Here is a 26,059-nt window from a genome sequence, read left to right on the forward strand (position 1 = left end):
TTGCCGTTTGTCTTAAACGTGACTCTAAATCTAGCAAAAATATCCTAACTAAATAATAATTCGTTTTTCTCGTTTAGTATAAAAATCTCCAGCTGTCTTTTCAAATAACTAAATAAGAACAAACAGCCCAGCTTGAAAGAGCATTACTTTTTTTCTTAGTTTTTCGATTGTTTAGGTCACAATGTGGTTCATGATGTTCAATTATTAATACATGTAGCTTTCATTGACAATTCATCAGTCGAAAAGAAATGTTGGTCTTTCGACGAAAGATGAAAAAAATGTCGAAATATGTACTACTTAGCTATTAATAATAATAATAAGTTATTACAATTATTATGAAGGCAACAAGAGAGATGCCCCCCTTTTTCCCTGTCAATGTCCTGGTCTTTAAATGAATGTTGTGTTACTTCCCTGTCGGAAATGCCTTGCTTTTGTAACATCAGAGGTTTGAGACATGTTCTTCTACGCCATCAATTAAATGAGTGACGGACTGAGGTGGATACGTTCCCTGCATTGCCTGCAAACAAAATGATAATTAAAAAGCATTTATTATAAACAAAAGATAATTATTGTCAATATTCGTCATTTTACCCAAACAAATTGAAAAAATTACAATATTGGATGTTTGAACTATTACAAACCGCAAAAGGCAAAGTTTAATGTTAGAATGATATACTCTGTAAATTTAAGGCTGAACAAACACATGCAGGAAACTACAAAACTTTTCAATTTTAGTATCCCCATTATCATCATCTTCGTTATAGTCGTCTTCATCATTACCAATATGATGGTCATTACTAGGAATGCTATGTTTAAGCCACAGATTGTCTCCTATGAGGTTGTTCAAGTGAACTACATACAGAGCGTTTTCACCTGTCGTCAAGGCGGCCATATTGCTGTTCCAAAACAATGAAACGGTGGCCATTTTGGTGTACCAAACTAGTCCTGTGGGAGTTGAGCTATTTTCTTATGCAAAAGCTTTATTTGTTCCAAGAAATTTGCCCCGATGTTTAAGCCGTAGAAAACCCTTCCCGGCTATATTGTGGTGTTTTATGTTTGACAATTCCAAAAAAAAAAATTAAAGTCGAGCTCTTTTTAAAAAAAATAACAAGGTTTCGTTTTGCTTGTTGTCGCAAAGTTACCTCGCCTAGTCTGACATCATCAACACTGAAAGAACTCTTCATCGGTAGAGCCTAAGGAAAAAAAAAAGAACAATTATTGCGTGTATTATTTTATTCTTACCAACTAAATACCCATATCTCTAAAATTGCCATCTTTGTTTTGCCGCTATTGGGTGACTACACTGCATTTTCAGGGTAAAAAAATTACCATATCCCCGGATATAAGAGTTAGACGAGAACAAGCTACCCAAGTTATTAGTTTCACGACATTTGTATGTTAAACTAACGCTTACCTCGCGGCTCGCTCTAACGTCACCCAGACTAAAACCTCCATTAAGATGATAATTCTGCAAAGTAATAAAAAGCAAGATGAAGCGACAATGAAAGGTCCTCTGTTCACGATAGGTAGCCTGTTTCCGGATCGAAGAAAAAGAACAACCTCCTTAATTACGTTCGAAATAGACCCACACACACCTAATACAGACAGTTAAAGCAACTGTGGGTGATTGAACGGATCTAGCATACTCGCAGAATCTACAACGGAGAATGATATCATCACCAACTTGCCAAAGGAAAGAAAGCCAGTGATCAAGGTCGGTCGAACCCTTTAATCAGCTTTCTCCAGTAGATCCACGATGTAACAAAGGGCCAAGAGACTGGCAAATTAAGCACAATATAAGGTTCTTTCCCATATCATACTTTTACAGGGTTGATAAACATTATCGTTCATTATACCGAGGACTTCGTTTAAGCGAATTGAACAACATGTCGGGAATTTCACCCGCTCAAACGTAACCTGGCCTAATCCCAAGGGTAGCCCGGAAGGAGATACCTAGCTCGGCCTGTTTGTAGGAGAATATGTTTGTTTAGCGGCACAATGCAAAGCTTCCTTAAGATGTTTTATACTTACCCCGTGGCTCGTTCTTAGGTCATTAAAACTTAAGGCTCCGTTAAGATGAGGAAACTGTGAAAACAAAGGAGGACTAAAATTATGTTAACGGTTCTCGGACACTTGGTCTAGATAAAATAAGAAAATGCCACTCGATGATTTTATAGTATGCCCAGTCATAACATTGTGCAGCGAATTTCTTTTGTTTTTTTGTTCAGCTAATTATAGTGAATGTGGAAAATTTAATAATTCTAACTTTTATAGGCGCGGACATTTTAAAAGAACAAGGCCATTGCAAAATAGCGGCTATCCGCCTCAGCGAGAGGGGCTGGAGGAAATTTAGTGTATTTCCAAATGATGCAGCTTGGAGACAAACAAACGTTCACCACGTCATTTTCATATAACAGTTCTCCTAAATAAGGTACAACCCACCTCACGGCTCATTCTAATGTCACCAAAACTGATGGCTTCATTTAGTCGAGGAATCTGTTAAAATGAAGAACACATTAGGGATCAGCGCAACCAAGTTAATTCTTGCTTTTTTCGTGTCTATTAAGTCCCTGCAGAGCTAAGCACTTATTTTGCCTTTCTTGGCAAAAAAGTGAGTATGAAGTCATGACAAACTTTGGTTTGCATTTTTGGGTTGCCAATTACAAACATTTAATTTTGATCCCTTCGTGGTCACTTTCATCGTTTTAAGGAAATTGCTTACATCTATTGTTCGTAAAACATGTAAAAGCTGCGATTACCGACACGTAGCAAAATCATCGGCCGCGAAATTAAAAGAATTCTGAAGCCACTGTAGTTTTACAAACACTGTCTTTGAAAGGTAGGGTGTAAAGAAATCTAACAGGTGAGATGTGGGTAGATTTGTTGGATAGCAGTGACCTAACGGGTGAGGTGTAAGTCAATTTGCCGAGAAGTCCTCCCGCCGAACTAATCTCGTCGAGAACATTGAAAAGTAGCTTGCGCTTAAAAAGATTCTGCCTGCCAGTTGTTAGAACAGCAGAGTAGTATTCTTTTGACCCCATTACATTCAAAATTCAAGGACTTTTCAAGGACTTACACAGAAATTCAAGGCTTTTTCAAGGACCCCCCCTAAAATTTAAGGACTTTTCAAGACTCTGCGAGGAGGAAGGATTATTGGAGTTGGTTGGTGCGCGTCCTTCTGTGCGGGAATTCACTTTTTAAGTGACGTTTCCGTAGCCGGAATAATAAGGCTAATAATGCGGCTAAGACTGTTATCTAGTTGTGTCTTAAGAAATGGGCACCACAGCTGCGTGGATCTAGGCAACGGAATTTTTTCCGTCAGTCACATTTTCCAAGGAACATCTCCGGTCATTTCTGCTAATCAGCTTTCTCTGACTGGTTCATAGTTTTCGTGTAGAGAAAATATAGTCATACCTCCGTTTGTCCATTCACATTATCTACGTAAAAGGCCCCTGGGCCAACATGAGCTTCCCTTGCATCTTTGGGCCTGTTGTTTAAGAGAAAAGAGAACAACCTCTTTAGTTGGAAGTTTTCAAAACAAAAACACATTTACATCAACTCCATTTTATGCCTTTACCAATAAAATAATCACATCTTGCAGATACCAACACGAAGCAGATTTATAGGGTCCTTATGGAAAGGAAGTTTTACGTTTCTTTTCTAAAATAAATAAACATTTACTGCCCTTTTGCCCTGAGCAAAAAAACAAATACAAGCAAATCCGCCTTCAGTAAATTTTCAACTTTTGTCAGCCATATTCAGTTCCCAACTGCTGTAAAATAACTTACTTCCGAGTTTTATTTTGAGGTTGTGATGTCTTTCTTCTGTTGTCTGTCAGTAATAAGAAAAAAAAGGTAACAATGACAGTTAGACACTAAATACATGATTTTCCGTATTTTCTAAAGATCTCATAGTTAGCTCAGCTACCTGCAGCTCCGACTATTTCTTTAACATTTTTTTAAAATTGTTTTTATTAATTGATATTCCTTCAATAAATGAAGGCATCTCTATAAAGATTTTATACGTCCACAACCATGTGTATGTGAAAGTTGAAATGTGGATAACTCCTAACGTTTGATAAGTGACAGTTAATAAATGACTCTGCCATAACATAGCCCTAAATGTGTCTATAAATTAAAATACATTATATAGTTATCGTCGAACATTCGACTAAGTAGTGCTTTAGTGTTTTTGTTCCGTTCTCATCTTATTTCTAACATCTCTAACCAACTTCAAAGTTTCTAAAGTAAATAACACTTATGTACGAAACCCGTTTTAACCGTCTTACCGGGTTTTTTCTTGCCTTTCCTGGCACAGCAAATGGAAACAACTATAGCAACAATTATGATTAATAAGACTCCTCCACCAACAGCTCCGTAGGCCCAATTAGGGAATAACTCGTAAGCTATAAAACAAATAGATATATCATTAAGACGCTCCTATAACCTACAAATATATAGATGGCAAGAGGCGACTGGAACGAATCAAGTCATTCGAATGTTTTTTCTTGCCTGATGCAGTTCAACAGACTAACGAAGCTTTTTGCAATTTTTCGACGATCGTCAGAATTAGCCTGACACACCCCTCCATCCCTTTTTCCGCTTTCACCGGCACTTTTCCATTCTATTATTCAAATGCACTATAGTACTTCCATCTAAAGTCCTTGTCACCACTTAAGTATTTTAGCACTTGCTGAGCTAAAACTGTTTCATGCATTGAATTATTTGGGTGTCTTGAGAAACAATTAAGCGGTACTTTACAAGACCCACATGATTGTGAGGTTGTCACTACTGCCAGCTTCCGAAAAACAATATATTAATCATTTTTACAGAGCACATTTAAAACAGTTGACTGAGCACAAATTTTACACGATGAACTTTCGAGACGCGTGCGCCAGGAAAAACGCAAAGGAAACTTGGCTTTAAAAAAAGAATCACAATGGTATTGTGCAGTGATTAGAGGATAGTAATTTTTTTTAAAAAATGGTATGTAGTGGGATGTGTTCCGCCAACTGCTGTGAAATATTCAGCATGAGGAAAAAGACTAAAGGAAACATAATTTAGCGTGAAACAAGGTGAGGTCAAGGTTATTTCGGAGCTTTTGGCCAAATATTTCTAGAGACAAATAGAGCAAGGGGAACGAGCGGTCTACAAACGCACAACTCAACTCCGTTAAGTAGACCTACCTTCAATAACATTATTTTTTTGCATCGTCAATAATTGCTAGTGGTCAGAGTTATTTCTATTGTACCACCTTTTAGTAACAGCGGCAGCAGTTGACGGAATCGTCTACGCCTTTTTTTCTAGACCTAACCGTTATCAGATATAATCGAGAACGGTGCCAGTACAATTAATTTTTAATGCGCATTTTTAAATGGTTTTTAGTATCACGGCACGGAGTAAGCTTTCTGTGTTTTGCGTTTTGTCAGAAGGCGTCTACAGCCACATCCTCATATCCAAAGTTAGCAGCACCTCAACTTTTAACACTACAAAATTGCTTCCTTAAACTATCACAAAACATTACGTGAACCCTCCAAACGATGGTCATGTAAAAGGCTCATTATTTTAACGTACTATGTAATTTTAGACACACGGTAGCTGTGATATCGGCGATACTTACTCGCCAAGCTAAATAGGAGGGGTTACTGCAAGTGGTTTTATTAAGGCAATGAGCTGCCAATCCGGTTTTAAGGATTCTTTTATTTCTTCCTTGTTTGAAATCAGATATCGCAACCACCACCGAGATTTACCTTAGTAAGTTTCTTGAAGTAAAAGGAAGGACGAGATAAAAGAGAAATTGAACTTCAGTAGTTTTGCTAGTGCAAGAATGCAGCTTATAGCTTTGGAAACAGATTTTGCTGAGAACAGCGTACGAAATGTCCTTAGGTACGTCTAACTCTTCAAAGGAGCTTTATCTAGTTACCTAATTAAGTAACTACTTTGGTTACAAAACCTCTTCGATAACCTGTACTAATCAAAAGCAGATACGACACACCTCTGATTTCGTTTGAGCATTTTAGATAGAGTCAAATGTAGCGAGCCTGTTTTAAGCGGTCACTTACCAAACTCCCGGAAATCATCTCTCTGATCTCTCGTTTTAAGCGGTCACCTCAACTAAGCGGTCGAGCTCACATTTTCTGAAGTCCAACGCAATATTGTTTATCATCTTTGCCTCTATTAAACGGTCACTTTGTTGAGATGTACCATTTTTTAAGTGCAATAGATACACTGTAGATGGCGTTTAAGTTTTGGCGCCAAAGAGGTAGAAACACTTGAGGTCAATGGATATTTCAATCTGCCCTATCTTCATTTTTTAAATCAACTCTTAGCTTTGTCAATTGCTCTTAACTACAGGCTTGATTGTACACCAACAATTTTTTTTAAGCGGAGAAATTCATTCGTGAAAAACTCGTTACATTCCCAAAACTGAGCCGAAGCATCATACGCACAAAACCTGGGGACGGGTCAAGCAGATGACTATTTCGAAATGTGATATTGCTACATTTTCTTACCTTTAACTGTTACAGTAAAAGTGACTATAGCTTCGGGCCCTTCTCCTACTTCATTGGTAGGCACACAGCGGTAGGTTCCTTCATCTTCAGTCTTGATACTGGGAAACGAAAGTACTCCCTTACTTGTCCTTCTAATTAATTTTCCATCACGATAAAATTGGTATACGGGCGTAGGATTGGCTCGTGCTGTACACGTAATCTTGAATGGTTCCCCTTCTTTAGCCTCTTTTGAGGGGGCGGTAAGTTGGGTCTCTGTTGGTTTGTCTGTAAAAGTGCAAATGAAGAGACATTGTTGCGGACGGGTGCAATAACCAAATGACGTACAGGTAATACAAAAGACTGAAAAGACACTGAACAACACCCACACCACAAAACAATAGCTAACAAACAATAGTTTCCGCAACACCAAGAAACACCCAACAGACGTGATTTTTTGACCGTTGCTCAGTCACACCGTGACGTTAAAAATTTAGAGCAAACAGCAGCAAAGCAAAAGCTTTCATTTTTTTCGGCCTCCATGAGCGGCTACAGCCTAAACGGCTGGTCTTTTTCAGTCAGTTAAGTGAGGAAAATGCACCGGTTTGTTTGGCTAGTTTGGAGGTAAGAGCAGATAAGGAAGCGTTTCTTAGTGTCCCCCACACGAACCCTTCCTGCGTGACAAACCTGATACGGACTATAAGAGTATCAAGAGTACGTCTATTGAATTATCAGTGTTTCCGATGCGGCGGGGGGGCGTTTATTCGAGGGCGGCGTTTGTCTCAAAATAACTTTTCTTAAATCACTGACAAGAGTTACTGTAATTCGTTTTTAAATATTATGTACTTGAAAGGTTCCAGAATCTCTCTTAATTTGCTGAGCTGAGATAGAATCGTATGTAGATAACCAAGTTGTACCCGAGTTTTTTCGCATTGATCCTCGAATAGACGCCCCATTCTTTTGATTAGGTGCGACGTTTATTCGAGGGCGAAGTTTACTGGTAATTTTGCCTCTATCTGCGGCTTTTTTAAAATATCAAGTAAATTGTAGACTTCGCCGGCTACTCTGAAACTCAGCTAAGTTCGCAATCCTCGCTATGATAATAATATGCTTAAAATTAAGGACGGGTTTGGGGGAAAATGTCATACTGAAGTGTAACTCTCTCCAAACAAGAGGGTGGAAGTATGCATTCCTTACTCTTACTGTCCTATTTTACGCACCTAAAGGAGGTGCTTAAATCATATTATTCTCCTATTCTCTCCGGATTACAAGGCTTATAGAAGAAGTTAGGCATCAAGGCTTCAAGGTGGTCCTTGGATGGATTAACGAAATGAGACGTCTGGTTGGTGATCATAGTGACCCTTCTGTTAATGCCGAATAGATGGTCTTTACTAATAGCTAGCTTACATCTAAGCTGGGTGGACGTAAGAAGCGGTCTCTTGTACTTTTTATATAGCTTCCACTTGAGTAGTGTCTCACAAGTTATTTATCGGCCGCCTTGCGCTGGAGTTCCCGACTTTGGTTGAGAAAAAAAGACCGAAAAGGTGTCTCAGTCTTTACGCGCAGGCTACAAAGGGCGCAAAAAAAAATTTAGTGTACTAAAATTTTGATTTAGAACATAAAAAGGTGAAATTACTATGATAAATATTTGATTAAATTTTTACAAAGTTTGCCTCCGATGAAAATAAAGGTCTATTTGAGCCACGAATCTCAAAAAGGGAAGCAGTTTGTTATAAAGTGATTTCTTACTTTTGCCTAGGGCAAAGCACCTGCGAAAGTCGTTTTATTTCCGAATTTCAAAGGAAAATTTCCATAAATTTTGAAAAATAAGGAAAACTTCCGTGTTTCGTTTGCAAGAAGTGCCGTGATGTTTACATGTGGTCATTTAAAATACTGGATAATTATGTCAGGTTGTGGAGCTGAAAAAGGGAAAACTGTCAGCCATTCTGTTGTTGCAGCTTGTTTTCAATCCGCATATTTTTTGAAGACAATATCATCTTGTGGTTTTGAGCTACGCTATATTAAGTTTTTGCAGGGGAACAGCATTTCCGACGATCGACGACAGAGCATTTTAAAAAACCACCGAAATAAGATAAGATAGATGAAATAAAATAAAACATAAAAACAAGTAATCCTGTCTGTTTAATACGGGTTAATAATTAAAAGAAATCTTCCTGGATATAGCTCACAGAAGATCGTAGAACCTCTCGCTCGCAGGGTAGCAACTCTATAAACACGTATCAAACACGTAGCCCATTGCAAATCGATCTACGAGTATCAGTTACAGCGGGAAAGCCGGATTAGAGAGGGGCTAAAGACGTGCCTCGATTGTTCGATGACATTAAAATGTCAAGCATTAACTCTAACATCTTTCCGTAATGAAAAATATCATATGCTCCAAAAATATGGGACACTAAGGTGAAAATGGTTATTAATTTTGGTATGAGCGAAGATCAAGTCGCGTACGTTTAGGCCCGGGTCGCACTAGAGCGAATAAGCCGTTCAGGATTTCGTCATTTTGACAAGATATCACTGCGAACAATAATGTTTTGACAGCCGTGATTTTGATTTGACAATGTTCGACACATTTATTAGGGGCTTACAGCGCAGGATTACTCTTGTGGTTTGTAACTGGCAGGCAAAAGTATTTCTCAACGGAGTGATTTTAATAATTTTTCTCTCCAAGGGTAACATAAACAACACGCGGTTTATAAAGTCAACACGATCTCGCTTGGGAAAATACAATTTCTGAATAACAATGTGATAATTTAGTACCGGGACTCAATGACCAAGAAATCGTGAACTGGTGATCTTTGAATACGCGTTACTTGAAACTATGTACAGGTAGGCGACTTTTCCTTTCTTTAACTTAGATAATGTTATTCACGTAAGCAGATGTGGTTGTATCAAGTCTGTGTTCGATCGCGCGTGAAATATTTGGAAATGTTGGACCATGACTACGACATTTCACTGATGCTTTGTTTGCGGATAAAAATTTTGCAGAATGTTCTTTACGCTCATGTTTCTGAGATTTTAGTGTGGTTTTCTGTTGATAACATATACTGACTAAATATACTCACATTGAACATTCAGTTCAATCGTACTTGGAGTTGTGAAGAAACTGCTGTAGAAAGCACACTGATAAAACGTGTGATCCTTAACGTTTATATTCTTCAAAGTCAAGCTGCCCTCAGTGAATGAAATGCGTCCAGGATCATCATGTATAATTTTGCTACCAGTCAACTTAGATTTTGCGGCCAAACCAGTCCAGTTTTTGCTGTTCATGGGCTCTTCTCGCGTCCATGTTATCAAATGGAATACATCGGCTTCCTGCTGCTCTTCTGGAGTGAGAATATATTCGCAAGGTAGCGTTATATCTGACCCAACAGCTACATCTATTACATCGCTTTCTTGTTGTCGAAACGACCACTGAAATCCATCTGAAATAAGACAAAAATGAATCAACAAGGCATCTAAATTTCCGAATAAGATGACATTCGATTACGTCGGCCGCCGTTTCAACTAATCACGACTGTAACGGAGGGTTAAACAACAAGTTTTAACCCGATGGAGTTGTATATCCTTTTCTCCAGATATGGTAAAGACACGTAAACAAAGGTATCACTTAGTTTTTCCGTACTTACCTAGTAAAATAAAGTTATGAATCAAAAAGAAAATGCCGCAAACAACGTTAAAGTTAAAAACCTCCATCGATCGTCGTTTGTTCGTTCCTTAGAATAGCTCAGGCATGACATCCTTTTGTATTTGTGCGTATTTACGGCTTCTGACAGCCACTCGACTTTCAATAACCTTCCGAGGCCTCCATTATTACGTCAGATGTCTGCGTCAAGGGTAAATTCTTTTATTTGCATGTATAAATGTTTTCAACAGAAACAGGAAAGAAAGTGAAAATGTTTCCGGAACGTTCCCCGCCGGCAGCAAGTAAAATTTACATCGACTGAGGTTCAGCGTGACACGTATCGTTGAAAGTGGTATCGTTTTCGGTAAAACAAAAGGAAATTGAGGTATTCGTAGAATTTCGCTGACGAAGGTATGAAATTTGTCGATTTTTACTTTAATTTCCGGGGTAAACTGCACTTTCTGACAACTTTTGTTGGTCGACGATCCAACACAAGTGAAACAGCGGCTTATTTGACACCTGTATCTGAGGAGTGAAATGGAGCATGTATGGAAATCTATTACAAGTATTAGGATTTGTATGCAGTAGCATTGGTTATATTGAAATACAACGCATAAACTATACTGTGGACTTTAAAGGGGCACAGTCACGACCTGCGCATGCTCATTGAGTTCATCCTATTCAGGCACGGTCCATTTTGGATTTTGAAGGTCGAAGCACAAATTTTTGTAAAAATTACCTCGTTTTCACGTTTTTTACCTCCTTTGATTACTTACAGAGAAACTACAATTACAAGTCAGTCTTTTGCGGTTTTAACATGCCATCGAGGGGCAAGATTCGTATGATTCTACCATTATGCTGTTGTAACGACGAAAATTTTCATCAATATGTCTCAATTAATTCTTTTAAAAGGTATTGAAGATATCTGTGTACAGTGGAATCTCGAACGAACCTCTAACGAATAAGTCCTCGGTATATCCGCTATGGGACGAAGTTAAGCTTATTGACCGAGACCCTCACTGGTAGTCTCGTAGAGTTAAGGAGACTATCCTCATCAGACTTCACTCTAACAACATCTACAGGGACAGTGGAATTGAGATTCCTGAAGCGTGGATGCCTACAAAAAAAACCCAAAAAACATGACAACCGACCTCACTTTACCTCTACCACGGCGGACCGCTGGGGGATCAGTTTCTTCCTCTCACAATGCCAATAATGCTTTGGCTCGAAACCCACCAACCATGAGCGAGGTTTGAGATACACCAATCACTAACAACCACGGTGGTACAAAAAGTTCGACTCAGTAAATCGACACTACCTGCAGTGTGCAGTCGAAACGTCGCAATCAATATAAAAGTGACAATCGTGAGACAAACGATAAACTAAACCCTTTATAAACTTTTTTCACATAGCAAAATATATGAAAGAGACCCTCGAAATAACGAAACCTCGTTATAGCAACAGATTTTGCCAGTCTTTTTGCCCTTCGTTATATCGAGGTTCCATCGTATAATTTTTTTAAAACAAAAGGCGTAAATGAAAGAAAAAGAGGTAGTAAAAAAAGAGAACAAAAGAAAAGAAAGGAGAAGATAGTGACGCCACTTGAAAATGAAATTAAGTGACCCCACTTAAAATTAACCACTGAACCAATGATACTAAAAATCAATGAACCGATGAAAAAAAATCCATGAACTCAATGAACTAAAAATCAATGAACCAATGATACTAAAAGTGGGCTGGTTAAAAGTTAACGAAGGCCCAATTTTTAAAGAATCCCTCTCAACGGCTTTACTGTGTTAGCTAGGCCAGGAGCGCTAACCATGTACTACGGAAATTTCGGTGAAAAATTTTCAGTTAAATGGTTCTGGTACTTTTTTTTGGCACCAAAAACAGGAATGTAGCACTTACAAAATACCGCTACATTTTTTGCTTTCTCTTGAGAGGAAGCCTGGTATAATCCACACAAATGGTGCAGACATTTTCCCTCGTTTCCGTAAAAGCGGTAAAAAGATAATGCCTCGGAAGGTAATACCTTTTTTCCGAAGAATTTTCACCGCGTGCGTTGAACCGTTCCGTTGAATTCTTATCGGGATTTCTCGCCGGAATTAGCGGGTTTTCCATGCAAATTGTAAGGTGGAGTATTCTTTCTGAAGTGAAATTACAGTGTAATTTCGTTTACGATCATTATATGTTACATGATGAAATTTACCTTCCATACAACAGCTCTTCAATTTGTGTTAATTCAGCTGAAAATTGAATAAGATGCCGCGCCATGTGTGAAAATTTTGTCGCCCTTGCAATCAAACCGTTATTTTTTTACGAAATTCTGTGACATTCTTAGCTTCCACCTGCTTTTTTAAATGCAAAATATTTTTATAACTGCGGATAATTTCGCTCCTTTTTCTTTCCTGCAGGTAAACATATTTCTGGAATATATTCATGAACATAAATGTCAGCAACATTCCAAGGTACATTACAAGCCTGAACTCATTCTATGTTTTGCTACGGTTTTCTTGTGCATTTTATATGGACGCTTTTCTTCCCATATTAGAGTGCTAAATCACATTAATAAAGGACTTACTGGAATCCCTGATAATAAACGTCAGGTTGTGTTTTTTGTTAATCAATACATGACATCTAGAAAATATGTAGTTTTCCTATCAATAAAATAACATTAAATTAACAAACTTCAAAAACGCTAGTTTTTTTTCAGAGTTTTTGTGTGTTTGTGTGAATGTTGTTGATCAACAACAAACTACGACAATGCCATGGATTAACTTAACATCTGTATGGGGCAGAACTAAAACTATAGAATCGATCTTTGTGTTTTGTACAAATTGACGTCAGTTTTTATGTGTTTTTTGTATCAACAACAGACTTCGACAATGTTTATGACGTAATTTATCATCTCTAAAAAAACTTGTGTCAATTTGGTTTTTACATTCAAATATTGACAAATGTCAAACACTAGCCATAGCAAAAATGAAGAAAAAAGACAGGCTAAATCCAAAATGACATTTTTATCATAATGACTTCTATTCAAACTAGTACAATATTGCTAATAACACGTTTGGCAATTTCATTGGCTCCTGAGAACCAGCAGAGGAATTTCATTGGCTACAAGTCTGACAGCTCGACTGAGTCTACTGTTTGCATAAATTTGGAATTCACTTGTTATTCAGAGTTCAGAACCAGAATGCGATCAAAGACGTTTACCGCATTGAATTTCACTTCTGGTGCTCTAGTCTGGCAGTTCTGAAAAAAACATCGCGGAGCAGAAAATCTTGTGCCAGTTGATTTATTTAAAGAAAAAAAGTTATGTTGTTTTTCACCACTGAGGTTTGGAAATAAACCAAAGGTAAGATTTAAAAGCGCTATGAATTTGTTCCAAAACGGCTGTTTTGCCCGACGTAAAAGGACCAGAAAAGCACTTCACCGTTAACAGAATAAATGTGTTCGTAGCATGTTCTTTGCTTATAGTAGGAATAATGCTATTAATAACATTCTTCAATCTTTTAGAAATTTTCACACTTGAGAATAACTACAGACATAAAATTACAAATGGCTCCGCAAACATGCATCCCAGTGATAGGCTCTAAAACCCGTATCCTAGGTTCTGAGAACCAAGTTGGCCGCTGACTTCATCTTTCGTTGCTCTCTATAATATCACAGGTTTTGCATCAGCATCATTATAGCCTTTTTCTCTGCAAGAGGGCGCATGCGTCATGTGCTTTACAAAGAAAACAACATTGAAGTCCCACACAGGCTCCTTTTTCAGAAGTTGAAATTTCGTATTTACACTTGTTGGTGGTGAATATTAGGCAATCAGCCCGCGAAATCGTTCACTTTTTGTAAAGAGCGTTTTTCCCATGTATTAATTTTCCTATATTAGTTTTGACGAAAGGTAACCGATCCATAAGGTTATTTAAATTGACGCACTAATCACTGAACTTCAGAGCTCAGAACTTCAGACTTTAAAACCTGTGGTTGATAAAAGTATCAAAGAGATTGTACCATCCGACTAAAGGTACGGAAAAACGGGCAACAAAGAACGTGCAACTTGTCTTGCAACATTGCTGTAAAACGAGTTGAATAACGATGTCGCGCGTTTTACCACCCCCGTTCAAACCCGTCAACAACCTGATTTGTTGTAAGTTTGATGTGGGTGGTAAAACGCACAACATCGCTACTCAACTCGTTATGCAGCAACGTTCAAAGACAAGTTGGATGTTTTTTGTTGCCCGTATTTCCGTGCCTTAACGTTTTCTTGCTCTTCATTCATCATGCATTTAGATCTAATATTTGATCAATAAGGCTGTGTACATACTAATACCGGATAGCTTTTCCTGTAGGCACGAAAAACTAACATGGCCTAAGTAAAATTGCGAAAAAGGCGAATAACACCAGTCATCAAAAAATTTAGATAAAGAGCAGAAGCATTAAGACGGAATCCACCAAGAAATTGAGTAATTTAATTTTCAGTGGACAAAAACCTTGTACCAGAATAGTGCAATCTTTTCTGCATTTTTCAAGGGCTATCGATGTAATTTGTTATCTGTATTAACACCAAAGAAAATTTCTTATGGGAGCCCGAGAAAACAAATGTCAAATTTCACAAGAATTGTGAAAACGCAGGTAAAATTCTGAAAATTACACGTGTAAGATTAGCCTGAATTTCAGACGATAATTGCGAGTCGTTTTCTCTCAGTTACTGAGGGAGTGAAAACGACTCGAAGTAATTGTCTGAAATTCAGGTACAGATAACTAATTACATCTTTAGCCCTTGAAAAATGTGAAGAAGAATGCAATACGCTTTAAATTATTCTGGTACAAGGTTTTTGTCCACTGAAAATTTAAATTACTTAGTTTCCTGGTGGTTTACGTCTTAAAAAATTGCAATTGTTTGCACTGTAGTTGCTTTCTCTTACAGATCCGAAACCCACTACCAGAGGATGAGTAACAATTGGCAATGGTCAAAGTAGCAGTTGTGGTACTCTTGTTGTCACAGTTCACGTTGTCTGGTAAGACTTAACAACCAACAAAAAGCAACAACAATTAAATTTTGTCTCACATATCAAGAACATGATAAGAATATATCTAGTATTAAATTAGGGCAAACAATAACTTAGAGTAGTAAAAAAACGAAACGTGCTGAGAAGTCACAAAAATTATTATGTAGTTTCTATAATACGTAAACCGCGCGGCGCGGTGTGCGGCGGTACAGTTAATTCGAGGCGTCTTATAGGTCCTTATACAGCTTCGTCTTAGGGCAATTTATTCTGCTGTCTTATCAAACATCGTATCAAAAACTACAATAAAATAAATGTCGTAAGAACACTACGAATAAAGGAAAACTAAAAATAAACTTTAATGTATAGTGTCCAGAAATATACGAACAAGCAAACAAACAGCTATCACTCTCCGCCAGGATTATGTAAAAGAAATTTGCCGCCTAGCGTTTGGTTATACGTGTAGTTATTGAACAAGGTATGTGACCAACCATAAGGTGCTATATCTAAGCGTAACGAAATGTACGTGAGAATTGGCGGGAAAGGAAAGAAAGTGTGAAATGAAAAAATGAAAGCCGGAAAGGAATTTTGAAATCGTCCGTTTCCAAACAACTAGCATAACGCAAGAGTGTCTAAAGAAAATTTTGGTTATTGATTATTGAAAATGATTAATCCATAGTATTTGTGTGATTAAATAGATTCTTTTTCGTGGAGAACTAAACAGCCAAACGAAGTCCGCCTAGGAGCACCCACCACACTACAATGGACGGTGTCATTAACCGCGGAAGAAACATCGAAAGCAAATCGCTTTTCACTAATCATCTTGGAACGCGAAATGTTCCTATACAGCAATCTGTGGCAGATTATGGCAGTTAAGCAGTTTTCTGGTGGAGTTTACCAGGAAGTTGGCAACACAGATACTTTCGATGTCATTCAAGGAAATGACATGAAACTCCAGTTGAACAACGTCACAGATACCGATGGCACGCGGTTTCGCTGTACATTTCTCAGCTCCTTTTCAGCACCAAAGAGTATAATTCGAGTCCAAATAACAGGTAAGGCTATGTATGTCTGGATATTATGAAATGATAGTACCAGCTATTTGAGTCTACATTGTGTAAGCGAGTATACAGTGCGACTACTATTACGGGGGCCACTTAGACAAAGCTGACCAGTCGGATTACTGGAAAAGAATAATACATTCTAAGAAAGTTAGTTGTGGGCCAATCAGCAGGTCTCAAAAATACAATAAGTTACTCCAAGCACAAAATTTAAATATTGATAACAAATGTTTTTTAAGAAAACAAAATGTTTCGCCAGACAATGCTTTTCAATTCGAAACGTTACATATAACACTTAGGAGACATGTTTGTTTAATTGACACAAGCTGTTTGTTTTTATCTACTAGCAATTTCTTCGCCACAATACCTCGCAAAATTGAGAACGATTTTGCAGTTACATTGTTGGCTTAGTATCGCTAACTCACCTTACTTTTAGTCGTTGGTCAACAAAAAAAGGGGACCTCCAGAGCCTGTGGGGGGAGAGGGGTGCCCACCCGCCGCACCTCTCACCTTACGGGCCTGCCATTGCCGCGTTTTGCAATAACATCATAACCTCAAGTCAAAAATTTATCTTAAATGTTTACGTTTTTTTGCCTGCATCTTTCACGCTATGCCTCACTTTGTCTCAAACACCTCAAACACCTCACTATGTCAAGCCACGTCAGCAGTGTATTTGCGTTTCAGCATCTCTTGCACTACGAAATATATGTAGGGTTAGGAAATACTTAGATCAAACGAGCACTTTGCCTTGTACACGCATTCATCTCATCCTGACTCGACTTTTGTAGTAGCTTATCATACGGTTTACCAGCAAAGGAAACTTGCTTTCAATTTTGCAGTAAACTCGATGAAACCTCTTGGAATATAGATAGTGAATAATTGGTCTCGTATGATGGGTGGTTGCTCATAAAGGCTTGACTGGAGTTTTTCGCGTAAAAAGATAACTGGCATCCAAATTTTGAACGAAGTTTGAAAGATGAGAACATTTTTGAACCTACCCGTTTAGTGCCGCTAAATCTCTACCTAAATGGCAATAGACATTTTTTGTCACAGTGCATTGTTACATTAATTTTCCGCTTCATGTTTTTATGTTTGCGTTTGGCCTTTTCTGGGTGGCTTTGTTGGTGAAGAATACTTCAAGTAAGTGGACCAAGATTTACAAACGAGCGGTGCATTTAGGGTAACTTTATAAACTTGAACTGGGTCAAGTGGTTCCAAATTCAAGTTAAAGTCATGTTTTGCTTTGAATGGCGCTATCAATTCAGTATTGGTGTACGTGAGGGATCAATCCATCGGATTTGGTCGAGGGTTCTTTCAGGTGATTGCCGCATGCGCAATTTAAACGAAAATTTCCCCTAAACTTCTTCATAATTGATCAAGTTGATTTATTTTCTTCTCTTGTTAGATCTTCCCATTAAAGTTCGTCTCGTTAGTGGCGAAACTCCTAATAAAGGCCGAGTAGAAGTATATCATAATGGGTTTTGGGGCACCGTATGCAGTGAAGGTTGGGATCTGCTGGATGCGTTAGTTGTGTGTCGAATGTTGGGATACACGGGAGCTTGGTCCGCCGGCTGCTGCACTGAATACCAAGGCAATACCGGTCCGGTGTGGCTGAATGAGCTTTCCTGCACCGGAAAAGAAACGTCCTTATCAGAATGCGGCCACAGTGGTTGGGGTGTGAGGAACTGCGACCATAGAAAAGATGCGGAAATAATATGTCATATTCCGTTCACAAGAATACCACCATATTCCAGTATAGAACCTACAACATCCGCAATAGTGTCAAACTCCAACCGTCACCACACAATAACAACTACCGTAGCAACATTATCATCGATACAACCCATCGTGCAATCCACAGTTCAATCCTTGTCATGTAGAACTCGTATACAATCTACGTCTTCTCTAGGGCATTCATATTTTACGGCTACCTTCCAATCTGGTTCACTCACACAAGCTGTGTCCTCCATCGTATCTCCTTCTTCAGTGATACTACCTACCACGCCACTCATTCCTGGTTTGCTTCCTGGTAAGTAGTCTAGATATCGATTGATAAAAACAACTGTTACACCGCCACTTAGTTGACCATTAAGGACAATAACCAGCGCGATGTACGCCGCTTTGACTCTGATTATGACCGTTGAGGTTGTTGAGACACCAGCTGAGTAACTTTCAACGACAGGTTTTCATACACCTAGACGATCATATCTCACTTTCTTATGAGATTACTAATGGGTTCAAGGATAAATTGATGTTGATGCCCACTGGCCTTGCGCCGTTTTGACAAAAAATCCCTGTTGGAAATTCCGGAAATATCATATAACAATTAGACCTTTGCTTTCAGTTTGCACAAACCTACCTAACCAGCTTGGTGGAGTGATCAGCGCGTCGGCCTCGCAATCCGGTAGTTCTAGGTTCAAGCCCCGTTTTTGACTCTATTTGGATTTGTCCCGAGTTCAAAACCTCGGTCACGCTTGTGGTTGCCTCCTGCCAGTTGGAATTTTTTATCCTGTGATGTTCTATTTGAATGTATTACTTGTTTTAAACCATGTACGTGGAATGTCTGCAAACTAGCTAGAGCGGATAAGGGCAATTCCACTATTATAATCATTAAATCAATCATTGGCTCAGTAGAAAGCGCCGATCAATTTCTTTGGTGCCCAACAGACGCTAAATACTTTCACGTACTTGCGCTACTTGAGTAAGGCTATGTTCACAATATACTAGATAGCTTTTCGTACCGACAAGAAAGAATAGGTATCCGCTATCTATGGTATGAACACCTATCCGACTCTCCACTTAAGAGATCGGCGCGGCGCAGCCTCGCTTCGTTACAGAAATCACCGTTCTTGTATATGAACAGAAGCCTTATCCGCCATGGTTTTCCGACGCAAAAGCTATCTGGTATAATGTGAACATAGCCTAAGACAGATACGCAGAATTTGTGTTTGATTGTTACTTTCATCTTTCTCTAGTGTTATACATCGAGTTGCTGGATGATCTGTATGGTTTTCCCAGTCAAGGTCGTGTGTCTGTCTACTTCAATGGCCAGTGGGGAACGGTTTGTGACGATTCTTGGGACTTAAATGATGCAAATGTAGTGTGTCGCATGCTAGGATACCCAAGGGCTGTTGGGTACACAACAAGTTCTAGATTCGGTGGTGGAAAAAATGGGCCCGTGTGGCTGGATGAAGTGAAGTGCAGAGGCGATGAGAGTACACTTGCATTGTGTGTACACGCCGGCTGGGGAAACAGTGATTGTGATCATACTGAAGACGCAGGAGTCATATGTGACTTCAACTACACAGTAGCTGCCAAGGGTGAGGTTGACTAAATTGAAAGTTTTTATCACGTCCTTTAAAACTGTGACTAAAAAGCAAAATTCATTGTGACACTTGATGGTGGTCAGTTAAAGATTCACGTGTGAGCACCTTTTCATAATTAACCATTAGAACTTTTACAATTACGTTGCCTTTTGCTTTAAAAGTGATGCAGGTATGAAAAGCATGCCGTTTAACAACGATACGAAAAATAAGAAAACGGGCCTACTTTCATGTTCTACTAAACCTAGCGCTGTTCAGACAATCAGGGTCCATAATAACCCCTTTCGAGTCACTTGAGGCTGTTTTCTGCACAAATAAGAACTCAAGAATGCGCTTAGACTGCAAAGCAGTCGGGCTTTCCCCATAAAAGTTCTTTTGAAGGTGTCCGAGTGAGTTTTTCGCACGAATAGAAAAGCGCGAGCGTCACACGCCCGTAAGAAGAAAAATATCTTTTCGCGTCTCTCACCAGGCTGAAACTTTGCTTTCACCCTCGCTCCAGGACTTTTGTTTAACCGCTCCCTCATGTTTGGTCTGATCATCTACGCAAAAATACGGGCTGTATTGACTAAGTTTACACTTGTTGGTACATAAAGTCTATTTTTTTTAGGTTTTGAATATTCTTAGAAGAAATTCGCGTATGAAACGTATCACATCTCGCGCAGGCTCGAAACAATGGCAATTTCACTCTGCACTTGTCCTACACTCCTAACTTGTTGACTTCAACACAGTAGGTTTTTCTCTAAAAAATCTGTTTTTTAAGGTGCCAGCATAACTTGTTTTCGCTCTCGCTTCGGCTCGCGCGTTTCTGCGCAAAAATATGGGCTGTTTTGCAGTCTATAGAATGTGGTAAGGATCCCTCACAAGGCGACCACATTGAATATTCTTTACAGATATTGCCTATACTAGCGACCAAATTTTCAAGGCAACTAATCGCTAATCGCTCCCATGTACGTAAACTACTAACTACAGTACTTATAATTTGCCTGCAGATGCTAGCTGTAACTTTGACATATGGTACTGTGGTTGGGATAATGGGCCTGATAGCTCGGCGTTTAAGTGGATTCGCCATATTGGTCCTACACCATCGCGTGGCACTGGACCATCAAAAGATCACACCTCAGGACAAGGTGAGTGCGATAATGGCTTTTTAGTATATACTAAAACAGTGGATAGTGTTTTTCGCGCGCTCTGATTGGCTACTCAATCAGTGAATATCCTGCACTATTCACTGATTCACCTCCAGTTCCTCCGAGCGAGAGACGCCAAACTCGCGTAAGTTGCAAAATGCCTTCCCGGTTTGCTGCCGTAACAAACAAAGAAATTTCACAACTAATCAAGCAAGCTGTTTCCAAAATACACGAAGAAAGTGACGAAGCTCGGGGTGGAAGTTTTCACAGGTAAAGCTTTGTCTTTTTTACTTGAATTTATCGATAAAACCGGCGAAAAAGTTTTGTTGTTTACAAATGCAAATTAAGTTTAAGTCTTGCGTTACTTTTTTTAGTTGACTTGTTCATAAATAAGCTTAAAACTAAATCTAATAATCCTTTTTACAGAATGATTTTAAATACAAAAAGAATTCACAGCTCCTTTTGAGGAAATTTCCCCGCAAGAGCTAAACAAATGCCTTCAAAAGTTTTATTTGCCGGCAAGAAAAAGCGACGACAGCGGCCGTTCGGTCATTGCGCGCCAAAATTGTAATCGTTGCAGGCAACAGTAAATGAGTTAAAAATCATCATTTTTGGGCTCAATTATCTCACTGTTTTAGTATATACTAAAACAATTATTCACCTCAGTGTCGGTGGCTAGTGATGGATATTTACCTCGCCGCTAACGCGGCTTCGGTAAATATCCATCACTAGCCACCTCCACTTCGGTGAATAATTGTTATTTATTATTCATTCAAAAAATATTTCCCCGATTCTGATTGGTTAAAAGCACACGCATAATTCACCATAACCGGTTACTGATGACCAAATTTGGAAGAATTTCGTATTTAACGAGGAAATGACGTCGAAAATGCAGCGTTCTTGCAGGTTAATGCACCGTTAACCGAGAACACCTGGGGACGAGGCTGAGTTGTTTTGGGTGTGAAAACAAAAAATGGCGGACATTTTACTTGTTTCAAGAGTAAGAACTAGGCGAAATTATAGCTAAAAACATGACAAGAACAGCAAGAAGACAACTCGAAGGGCGACATCTGCTATTTGGAGAATATTTGCGACTACCCTAAACGTGCACTATCGAAGGTTAACTTAACATCGATGGAGGTAAGCATGTTTTAGCTTTGTTTTTAAATTAGGAATTATTTTGAATGAATGATAAAACAATTATTGAATTCGGCTTTCGTATCATATGAAGAATTATAGAGATGTCAGAGGGTGTTATTCGCCTCGGCCTACGGCTCCGACGTATAACACCCTCCTCGATCTCCATAATTCTTCATAAGATACTCAGCCTCATTCATTAATTGTTAATTAATTCATGGGCTGCTAAACTGTGTCTGTAATATGGATGAATCAATACTTAAAATCTGGAAAAAGCCTATTTGCGAACAATTATTTGCTGTTTTCTTTAAGAGACCTCATACACAGCAACCTAGTCAGTGCCAGCTGGCAACTTGGCCGACAGCCTTTTTTTCGTTTATGAAATTAAATATCATTCTTTATATACTTACTAAGTAGGATTTATGTTGATAGCACGATTTGTGATCGTTTCCGCGTTGGATAGAACAAGACGGGTTTAACACTTGTCACTGACCTACTGTCTGTCAACTGATTATATGTTACTTTCCTAGTAATTTGTATGGGGGCAGATTTTAACAAGAGCTGCCTTGAGCGGATATCTTTTGATTTACAAAATACGATTAGTTTTACGAACAACTTAAAATAGCGTCACCTTTTTGTATTGGTATACAAGGGCGTCAGTCAACTGACGATGGCGAAGCACTGATTAGATTCTCAGTTGCCAACACTTTCTTATTTCAGGTTACTATTTCTATGTAGAAGGATCAGGAAATACGTTCAAGGTTGCCAGACTCAATTCACCATGGATAGAAAGCAACGGAAGTGCTACATGTATGGTGTTTTACTATTACATGTATGGGCAGTCTATCAATAGTCTTCGAGTGAAAGTTGCAGATCAGATTGTATGGCAGTTGTCAGGGAATCAAGGAAATGATTGGTACAGAGCCACGGTCCCTCTTAATTTTCTCGGGAAATACAAGGTGTGATGACTTAAGGAATGCCTTAGCAAGAATTGTTGTAGTAGGATTTATTGCCAAAAAGTGTATCTTTGTTGTATATGGAATGTTTATATACCCTTGCACGGTTTCTTCAGGTTTTGACTGGGACAAGTGACCGAAAATCCGTCAATACTCTTGGAAAGAACGCCTTAAAACAGTCCAGTTGCCAAGTTTAAGAGTGATTTGTTGAAAACTAACGAGAATATAGATCCACAAAGTCGGATATTTTACAGATGTTTGTATGTTGAGGGGGGAAATTTCTTCGCCTGCTTAATTCGGAAGTATTGCATTTTAAGAACTTGGTAAGGTTACTAATTTTAAGAGAAGCGCTTTCTAGCGGTGTCGATGGATACTGGCTTACTGCTCGTCAAAACTGCAGAAAAACCGTGGAGCTCTATTTGAAGCGAGGAACTTATTCAGGCAAGAAGAAAAAAAAAACGGTTTATTTAGGGAGGAAACCCAAAGTGATTAGAGTTGGAGTGGGAGAAGGGGCTTGATCAACGTAATATTCTGTTTCTCACAACAGGGGGTTCCAACGACTGTTTTTGTAAAGTATCTGTTCGGATAAGCAAATACTGCCTAGAATTTTATATTCCTTTTGAAGGCTAAAAAAATTTCTATATGACCGTTCCTGTCATGTAGAATTCTCGAAGCTTATCCAATGAGGTTTGGTTATTTTTCGTGAAAAACGAAACCTATAATTTTCGGATTCAAGAATGTGATGGAAAGAGGGATCAGAAAAATTCTCAGTTTCGAAATACCAGGAGGGTAGCGTGACAAGGCAAGGCAAGTACGCACACGGGTCCATGTGGTCTCAAAAACTGTTTTTGTTTTCCTTTAATACATATTTCGGCAGTTTACAGGCTGGTTTAAAATAGAACGTGATATTAAAGAAAAGCTTTTAAAACGTTCTTCTTTGAGCTGGTACTGGAATGTTTACAAGCACAAGGCGAGGAGCCTCCATTTTGGTGCGCAAATTTAGTGTGACCTTATCAACATTAACATCTTTGTCTTTAATATGTACATGTAAAATCGACAAGGATGAAAGTAGCTCATTTATCATCGTATTACGTAGTGAAGTCTTTAGTCTTTTCATCGAACTAACACTGCGCACGCCGAAGTAGGGTAAGTAAGAAGTGTCTTACTGGATAGAAGGCGACATTAGTTTGATCAAGAGTTTCCAAAAGAGTCTCTGGAAGGGGGCATCAGGTGGCCTGATTGACAGCGGAGCCTCCACCTTGTAATCTCTTGCTTAAAGGCAGTTTCCCAGTTGAGTGACTTTAAAGAAGTCTTTGATAGACTTTTTTGGACATTTATAAAGACGAGAAAACTAAAAAAAATGAAAGCTTTTAAATGGGAAAACTTTCCAGATCAATCTTCAATCAATCAGGGTCCATTCTTTTTTCCCTCGCACCTTTGTTGTACGCTGAAAAATGTGTTTTGCATGAATTATACCAGTCCCCCTTCGTTTTTTATGAATACGCATTATATTGTGGAATCGCCTGAAGGCAAACATTTCAAGAATGGTTCGAATTTATCACATTCCCCTTCTCAAACTGTTGTATTTTTCGGGTAAAAAAGATGCGGAAAAACAGCGAGACAGAAAGAGACAAATCTGCAGAATACAAGTTCAAGTTACGACACTACAAATGGCTTTTACGTATAACAGAAAGTCTTTAAAAAATCCCGCCAATTTCTAGAGTACACACGTGCGTATTTGCGTAAAGGACGCTACGCCCCTGAATACGTTAAATTGCATCTAAAATTTTCGGGAAAATAAAACTGAGGCCCTTGTAATTTCGAAAAGACTCAAGTTCCCTTAGGAAGACCGAACAGATACAAAGTTTATAGCGCCACTTAGAATCGTTCTAGAGATCTAAAAGTACTCTGAATAACCTCAAAAGTGATTTCAATGTATTCAATGTATTGGTGCCCCTGACAAGAGTAGATAAAGCTATAACCTTTCGATGGCCTGGATCGGCCTTTTGTGGCTATTTAATCTTTCTTATTAATTCACGAGATGAAGCGTTTTCAATCATTTCTGACATATTTTAAGCCCATCAAGATGGGTTTGCCTAGAAGTGTATTCTGGTGCTCTATCATTGAAGCCAACCCTGTTATGTTCACGGCAGGCTCTAACTATGAAAACTAATCAATTATAATCATTCTTACATACATTATCGTATTGTGGAAGACGTTCATATCTCGTGCTTACTCTCATCAATATCAACAGTCATTTGAGTGATAGCTTTGATTTTCCTATCCTGTAGGTTACATTTGAAGGCGTGGTTGGCCATGATGCCCAAAGTGACATTGCTATCGACGATGTTGAGTTCCAAGAAAATACAGTTTGTGATAAAACGGCTGAGACCTTCGGTAACTAGCGATTTACATTTAGTTGCGATATATTTTAAAGTTAGTTTTCCAAAACGACGTCCAATTTTGATTACATGTGCTCTGGTGAGCTTGTTAACAATAAAAAAATAAATTAAACTAAAGAATTATATCGCGCACTTATCACTAGCCTGAGAAGACAGCCGACATTTGGCGACGCTACCATTGGTTTCCCCGCCAAATGACGTCTGAGAAACGAGCGCAGAAATTTCATACTAATGACGCGTCACTACCCAGATCTGGGTAGTGCTTCTGATTGGTTGAATCAAATTTCCACGCGGCACGACCAATCAGAAGCACTAAGGGTAGTGACGCGTCATCAGTATCGAATTTCTGCGCTCGTTCCTCAGACGTCATTTGGCCGAAAAACCAGTGGTAGCGTCGCCAAATGTCGGCTGTTTTCTCAGGTTAACTTATCACTTGCGTTTTATGGTGCTCCAGACACAGTGTCATCTACTCGATAAGTTAGAATCATAGAGAAACCTGTAAGACTGGATCTGTTAACATTTTCCCTTCTATGACATGACTCTGCTGTTCCCGGCGCGTAGTCACTCGAAGATTGTATGTCGTAGCATCCTCGGCCTGTACACCCATTAGTAAATCGATGTGTATAAGCCTTGCCGAGCGGATGAAAGTTGTGTTAAAGCCTGTGGTTCTTCGCTTTCTTATCACTTTATACGGTACTTAATGATCATAGCAGTCGTCAGTTCACATTTCACTGAAGCCCCTGTTTTTTACTTGTTTTTCCCAGCAAATATTCACCCATCTGCAAATGTACTAAAAGCGGCAGTTTCATTCACGATTCTTCAGGTTGCACTCTGTCCTTACTATGTTCTTTGTTCAAACCAAACCTTAGTAATTTCTTAGAGAACAAGAATGCAGTATTAAGAATGTAAAAGTGACT

The 26,059-nt window shown here is 38.8% G+C and overlaps 2 protein-coding genes across 4 annotated transcripts in view; one reads left to right on the forward strand and one right to left on the reverse strand.

The window, feature by feature from the left end:
* On the reverse strand, positions 1–10,427 carry LOC140950307 (uncharacterized). Its single transcript, XM_073399533.1, has 11 exons — positions 10,132–10,427; positions 9,568–9,927; positions 6,512–6,775; positions 4,289–4,405; positions 3,789–3,831; positions 3,415–3,487; positions 2,443–2,496; positions 2,032–2,085; positions 1,415–1,468; positions 1,143–1,193; positions 1–517 (listed from the first exon to the last, which is right to left on the reverse strand). Exons 1-11 carry the CDS (start codon positions 10,196–10,198, stop codon positions 440–442), a joined length of 1,215 nt encoding a protein of 404 aa, XP_073255634.1. The 5' UTR covers positions 10,199–10,427; the 3' UTR covers positions 1–439.
* Positions 9,109–26,059, forward strand: part of LOC140950273 (uncharacterized) — a 28,000-nt gene continuing 11,049 nt past the window's right edge. Inside the window, exons 1-9 of one of the 3 annotated variants that reach the window (XM_073399488.1) lie at positions 9,109–9,331; positions 12,542–12,595; positions 15,042–15,148; positions 15,835–16,191; positions 17,603–18,226; positions 19,173–19,517; positions 20,510–20,647; positions 22,505–22,743; positions 25,032–25,137. In XM_073399488.1, coding sequence (XP_073255589.1) covers positions 15,097–15,148; positions 15,835–16,191; positions 17,603–18,226; positions 19,173–19,517; positions 20,510–20,647; positions 22,505–22,743; positions 25,032–25,137 — 1,861 coding nt within the window. In that variant the 5' untranslated portion in view covers positions 9,109–9,331; positions 12,542–12,595; positions 15,042–15,096. The remainder of the gene's footprint in view (positions 9,332–12,541; positions 12,596–15,041; positions 15,149–15,834; positions 16,192–17,602; positions 18,227–19,172; positions 19,518–20,509; positions 20,648–22,504; positions 22,744–25,031; positions 25,138–26,059) is intronic. The other 2 variants (XM_073399487.1, XM_073399490.1) reach the window with 2 other exon arrangements.

The sequence above is a fragment of the Porites lutea genome, chromosome 10 (genome assembly GCF_958299795.1).
Source record: "Porites lutea chromosome 10, jaPorLute2.1, whole genome shotgun sequence".
Classification (NCBI taxonomy): Eukaryota; Metazoa; Cnidaria; class Anthozoa; order Scleractinia; family Poritidae; genus Porites; species Porites lutea.